The 7,500-nt window shown below is 47.3% G+C and overlaps 2 protein-coding genes across 2 annotated transcripts in view; one reads left to right on the top strand and one right to left on the bottom strand.

Moving 5' to 3' along the window:
- fbxl14b (F-box and leucine-rich repeat protein 14b) overlaps window positions 1-7,161 on the bottom strand; it is a 7,310-nt gene extending 149 nt beyond the window's left edge. Inside the window, exon 1 of the mRNA XM_081723807.1 lies at window positions 1-7,161. This exon is cut by the window's left edge and continues 149 nt beyond it. Coding sequence (XP_081579933.1) covers window positions 5,457-6,659 — 1,203 coding nt within the window. The 5' untranslated portion in view covers window positions 6,660-7,161 and the 3' untranslated portion in view covers window positions 1-5,456.
- Window positions 1-7,500, top strand: part of wnt5b (wingless-type MMTV integration site family, member 5b) — a 63,217-nt gene that overhangs the window by 31,559 nt on the left and 24,158 nt on the right. The gene's annotated exons all lie outside the window — the stretch shown is intronic.

Raw genomic sequence — 7,500 nt, 5'->3', positions numbered from 1 at the left:
GCACCTCTTTAAGACATTACCAATGGCTCCACTTATATGTAACCAAGACACTTTTTGATCCCTACAACAAGACTTTGATCGCAGTATAGTATAGTATAGTATAGTATTCTATAGTATAGTAATTTATGCTTAAAAATGTGTCCAAATATCAGTGGACGAGGTGAAAAATATTCCATTATGGTGTTAGATGATAGTGAGCGGTGAATGGCTGTGAGGGAGTGCGCATCCTCGGTCCAGAGCCAGAGACAGCTGCGGTTGTAGTGGAATGGGTGGAGGTGCTGAAGTGGCTAATGCGTTTGGGTGGAGAGACCGAGCTGGAGCTGTGTGCCTCCCTCTGTCATCCATCTCTCATCCCCCCTTTTTTCCTTTCACTCGCCCTCTCTCCACCCTCTTTCCCTGGCTGAGTGGACACGGAAACACCACACACCACACTCACACCCTCTCCACCTCCCACACACACACTTAGTAACTAAACACACAGACACTCCCGCAGAAAAAGCCCTTTTGTGCTTTCAAGCTCATCATGCATCCTGCAGTTTTCACCCCCAAACACACACACACACACACACACACAACTTTCTTAGCTCCTGCCTTTTTACATATGATATGGTAAAGACAGAGCAAAGCAAAGCAGACATACAGCAACACACACATACACACCAATGCCTGCTGGAAATGCCTCACTCCACAGATGGAAACGTGGAAAATGTAAACATACAGCATTTTAAAACTGTTTTCCCAAAAGCCTGTGTACCCTCAGTCATCGTGCTTATACAATCACTGGCACACACTGACCTTAGTTAGACGTTATAGGTAATCAGTTACACAGAACATCCCATCTGTTTCTAGTGTGTTAGCCATACTCTACATCAGTAGTCTGCCTCATCGGGAGACTACTGGTGGCAAACCAGCCTCAGTCCAGCAAGGACTCCTGTCTGGCATGAACTCTTAGTAGCCTGTGAAGCTCTGCATATCTTCCCTGGTGACTTCTCTGCACAACTCATCTCTGCTATCTCATAAACACAGACCAGTGGTGAAAGTGAGACAGAGAGAGAGAGAGCGAGAGAGAGACAGACAGACAGACAGACTCGGTGAAGGAGACACAGCGTGAGACAGAGGCAGCCAGGGAGACAGAGAGAGAGAGAGAGAGAAAGAGAGAGAGAGCTTTTTACAGGATCGAAATAAATAATATCAGCTGATATTAATAAGACTTTTTCCATTACTTTTTTATATTTTAAATGATATGAAAACAATATCTGTAATCATAAACTATGAGGAAAATAATACTGAGAGTGACAAAAGACTCCTCCTCTCTGTCAGACTCCTTTTCAAGAGCAGTAACACTACTCCCAAATGATATCTGCTGCTGTTGCGACAGCTTTACCCGGCCCGTGTCAGTAGCTCTAGTCAGTCCGCAGGTCCGCTTCAACCAGGGATTAAGTTAGATGCGTCGGCTTTGGAAAAACCCTCAAAACGCTTCCAAATATGGGTTGTCTTTTCCTCCCTTAAAAAAACGGGGCATTATTATTTTGTGGAATTCTGAATCTAGCACTTAAGTGTCTTTTGCATGTGGGACTCCTGTGCGCTGCACAGGTGTAGTGTTACGGTGCATATGCACCCGCGCTTTAATACACACAGCACAATGGCCCAAACTGGTGCAAGGCTGGCAGAAGTACTGGGCTTTCAAAAACAACAACAATAAACAGAGGAAAGAAAATGAAGCAGTAGATCCGACGTGAACGTGATTACGTGCATGTGCACGAGAAGCAGAGACTCTCTCCTCGACAGGGTCACCAATGAGACGGACGCTCACCGCCCACGATGAACCGAGTTTTGCGATTGTCTGCGAGTGAGCGCGTGTGCAGTGCGTGTGTGAGCGTGCATGTTTATGCTGAGGGTGCTTTGATGGCTTGGCTTTTTCTCTTTCTCTGTGTGTGTGTGCACGCGCGCGCACGCTCTGGGGGAGGGGGTGATTGGGGGGTATGGGGGAGAGAGACAGCTTGGACCTCCAGGCTCCAAGCCCTCACACACCCAGCAAGGTCACATGACACCAGTCAAACTCTGCCACAGCCTCACAGAGGAAAGCTGCCACCTAGCAGCCTGTGACCTGGCCCCTCAGTAGTCACAAACTCACACCTCACACACACAAAACACACACACGCAGACACACACACAAAACACACACACCTCACACACACACACAGACACACACACACCTCACACACGCACGCACGTGCATGCACACGTACACACACATGCACACAAATACAGACGAATGCCAGGGCCAGAGAAACAGAGAGAACTACCGTGTATTTGTGAGAAAACACAAATGTGAAAACTCTGGTGAGATTTTCTTTCGCAATAAGTTACCATGCCTGAAATGGTTTTGTGGCAGTGTTGAAAAGTAAAAACTCTGAACACGTAGCAAATGAATACTTGTTGCCTGTTGTACCACCAATAATCAGGCAAATTGTTAAGTCTAATTCTGCCTCATGAAAGGTCCTCATCAGATAAAGGGGTTTCACATAGATCAGACACTGACTGTGTTCTACCCAAAGGTGTCTGATATACATCTGATATACTGAGTCACAAACTACAAACTGATCTCTCACATCTGCAACTCCCAGGCCTAACCAAACCAGAGCAGATTTCCAGAGTAAAGCCAAACACAGACACAGGAAACTTGCTGTCTCCATGGCACATGTCTGCCGCGCTGTGTTTGCTGGGCCAGCCGTGTGCCCGTCCGCCGGAGTCACACAGGCCTCTCGCGCGGCTCGCTCATTTTTCACAGAGTCGAGTCAAACGGTGACTCATAAATTCCTCCCTGGTTTCTTTGGCTGGCAATGGCTAGGCACCTTCTCTCTCTCTCTCTCTCTCTCTGTCTCTCTCTCTCTCTCTCTCTCTCTCTCACACCCAGCCCACTCGATTTTAATGCAAACAACAGGCAGTTCCTATTAGAATAACCAGATCTTTTAACCGGGGCTGTTGGCACAACCGGGCGACTGTTCTGACGGCCGAGCCGTGTCCCCTCTTCGCCCCTGCCTGGATCCTGCTAAAACTTCAAAGCCTCTCGCTGTGAGCCAGTGACACCTTCGCTCACAGGTGCTGCAGAATAAAAGCCTCACTGCTCCATTGCATAACATGTCCACTCTTTTGTCATGGCCCCTGTACTCCGTCATGCTGCTCTTTTACAACCTATTTTGCAGTGAATAAAGAATTGTAGCTTCATATAACATCTGCACAACACATTCCACCCTGTGAACCAACCCAGTCAGCTGACATTAACTTTGAAAGCTTTACGTAACGATAAGAAACGACATGCAAGCAGCAGTGCAGAAGCAGCAATGGCTCAAATAAGACAAACCCAAACAGGTATATCAAATGAATACATCACCTGCCGTAGATTAGGACAGTATGAACATCCCACTGGGATGCTAACAATCCAGTATGAAATGGCTAGTAATATAAGCTCAGAAAAAGCCCCCAAAAACCCAGCAAAGCTTTTAAAAGCGAGATCACAGTTCTCTTTAGGCTCTGAATTCTCTCTCCCCGGTGGGTGGAAATGCCCCCCAGCCCGTGTGGACCCTCCGCGGTCTACGCTCGCGGGCGGTGAGGAATGTTTGAAAAGTGTCTCGTTCGGAAGGGGGTCGCGCGCTGCCGCTGTTTTCTAGGGGGAGCAAAGCTCTCGTGGGGCAAACCCCATCTCTCAGATCTGGGACGCGTGACTGAGCAACAAGAAGAAAACTGCAAACCTGGCTCCTTAACTTCGGGAAACAATGGCAAATGTCGGCACGGTTTTTCTTTTTCTTTCTTCAAACAGAATAAATGCAAAAGCTGTCGGCGCTTGTCTCCCAAACGCGCGCGTGTACTGTGCGTACCCACAGTGGGCTGTAATAACTGCTCATATGCCGTGATTAGTATAAAGTGATTTCACCTACATAATCTCGGAGCAGGCACGTATGTCAATGATTATTTAAGCAAACTAATTAGCATAATTAAGGAGAAGCATCCATTTTGTTGCGCCTTGTAAACGGAGCAGCAGGCAACGTGTCTGCGAATCATTCCAGTTGCACTTTATATACACATGCCTCAGGTGTGTTTCATATTAATATTCACAATATCATATTAATATTCACATTAATGCATATTAATGCTAAGCATTAATGAACCTCCGCCATTTGTAGAAATGCCTGTTCACATCTGTAAGCGACATGCCACATGAGTCACTGTATAACGCTCGCCATAGGATTCATTACAATGCTACAATAGACACAAATGCAGAAATGAACCCTGCCAAATCCGATTTTTCACTTTGCCGTGGTTAAAACGTTTAAACGAAATCCCAAGCCGCCCTTTTCATTATATAAATATCAACTTTAATGTTTACTGTAAGAATATAAAACAATTTGAGATTCTTTTTACAAATACATACAGTACATTTAAAACACAGTAGCTTTTCAGCAGGACATGTTGCAGGTCGATACATCATCATACATAGGCCCGGCACGCTTTTGCTTATTACCCGAGACAAACATTGATTACTGTTCGTTTTGATGTTGTCCTTCTATGTCAATGTAAACATTAATCGTTTAACGAGGACAAATGTATCATTTTGGTGTGACCTGTAGTCTATGAGGAAGCAAAATGAAACGTCCATGAAACTGTAGTATTAGCAACTGACGGGAACTCGTTTGGAAAGGGGCATTTCTGGGCAAAATTCACTTCAATTTGAAGTACAGTGCTCTGAATAACAGCCATGAATTCAACAATATCTGCTTACACAAGCATAAATACATCAGCAGAGAGGACCTCTTATTCAAAGCTTGAATTAAAGGCTTCGAGGCCTGTAACTTGAGCTAAAATCCAAACTAAACAGAATGAAAATATAAAAGCTTTTGTATACAAACCAGTATTTATCCGTCTTTGCATAAACTCGATTCAGTCTGAGCTGAGCCAATGTGTGCTTGGAGACTTCAGCCTTTCAGCCTTTTGTTGGCCATTTCGGGAGAATTAACAAAGGTAGTTAGGGCTCATTTCTGCTTCTGCTCTTCTTAAGCGAAACCGAGATGGGGGGAGGGGACAGTTATCTAGGCACAATTTATCTCCATTTCTTTCTTTTTAAGAATACAAGTTAAAATATATCTACGAGGTAGCCAAAACGTTTTAGGCGCGATACTTGAGAAGGAGGAGGTTTAATATTGCGACTCGTCAGGAATTAAACTTTTTTTTAGTGATCACACACTGGCCGATATAATGGGTTAATAAAACGATTTAGATGAAATACTGCTTATATATCTTTCGCGAACAAAGGCGTCTCGATTTATGCTGTTTTATAAATTTGAAATCCAACCACAACGGTAATTTTTTTTTTTTGAATAGTGCGAACTCCCCGCCCACCTCCACCTCCTCCTCCGACCCCTCCCCTGCGTACCCCCCCAACTGGAGCCCACCAAGTTTCACCGCACCTTCTCACTATCAGTCATCTGCCACAAGCCAAGGTTCAAAACTTTAAGGCAAGGGAGCTGCGTTATCCTCTCCAGTCCCCTTTTCGTTATTTTCGTACATCCGTACAGATCAATACCGGTCAGCTGAGTCAAATGGTCCGCTATAAGCTCGAGCCCTTTGTCTGTAATCCGCACGCACTGCCCAATGTTCAGCGTCCGTAGCTCGTGCATCTGACGCACCATCCTGTTGATGCCGTCGTCACTTATGTGGCACGAGCACAGCGACAGCGACTTGAGCTGGTACAGTCCCTGGGCAATGTACGCCAGACTCTGGTCGCCGACCTTGTCACAAAAGGACACGTCCAGCCCGGAGAGCCTGAGGGTGCCCATGGCGAGGTGCATGATGCCCGTGTCGCTGATGTTATCACACGACCGCAGGTTAAGGCTCCAGAGACTGGCCATGTGGGACAGGTGAATCATGCCGGCATCCGAGATGCCCCCGCAGAAACTCAGATTGAGCACTTTGAGCTTGGCCAAGCCTTTCGAGATGTGCTTGAGGGACAAGTCAGTCAACTTCTGACAGTCCTGCAACGTCAGGTATTCCAGATTGAGGCAGCCTTCCGCTGCGCTCCGGGTCATACCGGCTAAGTGCCCGATACCCACGTCAGACACATGCCGGCAACTTCTAAGGTTAAGACTTTTCAGCCTGTGCAAACCCCATGCAATAAGTAACAAACCGGTATTTGTGATGTTGCTGCAGCCGCCCAGCTCCAGTACTTCCAAGTTTTTCAAATACTGGGCTATTCTGCCCAGGCTGGAGTCCGTGATCTGTTTGCAAAGGCTTAGGTTGAGAACCCGCAGGGAGGGTATTTCCTGTACGAAAGCATGCCCCAGGCCGTTATCAGTCAAGTTATAGCAGCCGCTTAGGTTCAGGCTCTCGATGTTTGGCATCCCCTGGATCACGTAACTGAGGCTTCGCCGCAGGCTGAGGATCTGCACGCGCCTGATTCCCCGGGCCTGGAGGCTGGGGAACAGGGACGGGTTGGCCCTCCTCAAATGCAGTTTGGCTTCCACCCCCCTCCACACGGACTTGTGATAAGACGCGTCCCTCCATGCCGTGCACACTTGGGCCACCCTGCCTTTGTCCCTTACGTCCAAGTAGCTGAAAATCATGGCTAAAATCTCCGGGAAGAGGCACGAGATGTGCGTCTCCATCTTACGTACGCGTAAAAAAATACCTCGGTAAACCCACCGACGTGCTTCTTTCAGCGCCAAGTCCGGTCCTTTTCCTCAAAAAGAAAAGGTGATTCTTCAAACCTTCTGTTGCTTTTCTTTTTTACATTGAACTGTGTAGATCGATCAACTTCCAAGTCCCACGTGATCCGTCTGGTTGCGCAGTAGGATTTGAATGCAAAAAGCCGAAAAAAGCTTGTTCCGACACACACGCGCCGCGCCGAGCAAACGCGGGCGCGCTCACACAGCGCCGCCCGTGCCGCGTCGAGATGATCGCCGTCGCTCTGCCCGAGGATCCAGACGGTCGTGCATTTTCAAAAGGTCTCTGAAACCACCTTAAAAACGCTAGCGAGAGGAAACGGTGAGCAGTCTGGATGGTTTGTTCAGACCGCTAGCAGAGAGAGAAAGACAGAGGGGTTTGGTTTGGCGCTGCGCTCGCACGCATTGCCGAGCCGAGGCGCTTCCTGCTGCCTTTGTCTGATCTTTTCAAACTGACTTGGCAGGGCCACCGGTACCGTGCGGCTGCGAGGGGGGGGGGACGACGACGAGCATTTAAAACCAAAACAACCGTTCACGCGTTGAATAAGAGCATTTAATCTAAGTCCAATTCCCTGAGATATTTTACCTTATTTCCGTTGTACTTGTTCTGTTTTTACCAAAGCTCACAACCTATAAATGTTTGTCGTGTATTTTCTGTCCCCCCTTTCTGTAACGTAGATGGTTGTGTCCGACTCAGCTGGAACAGTAAGAATAGTTCCCCTGGAAACCAACTTCTTACAATTCAGTTCACTTTCCCCTTAACCCTTCAGCCGCCGGCTCGGCT

The sequence above is a fragment of the Electrophorus electricus genome, chromosome 11 (assembly GCF_041902795.1).
Source record: "Electrophorus electricus isolate QZ-2024a chromosome 11, ASM4190279v1, whole genome shotgun sequence".
Lineage (NCBI taxonomy): Eukaryota > Metazoa > Chordata > Actinopteri > Gymnotiformes > Gymnotidae > Electrophorus > Electrophorus electricus.
The sequence above is the reverse complement of the archived record's forward strand: the minus strand, read 5'-3'. Positions and strand labels throughout refer to the sequence as shown.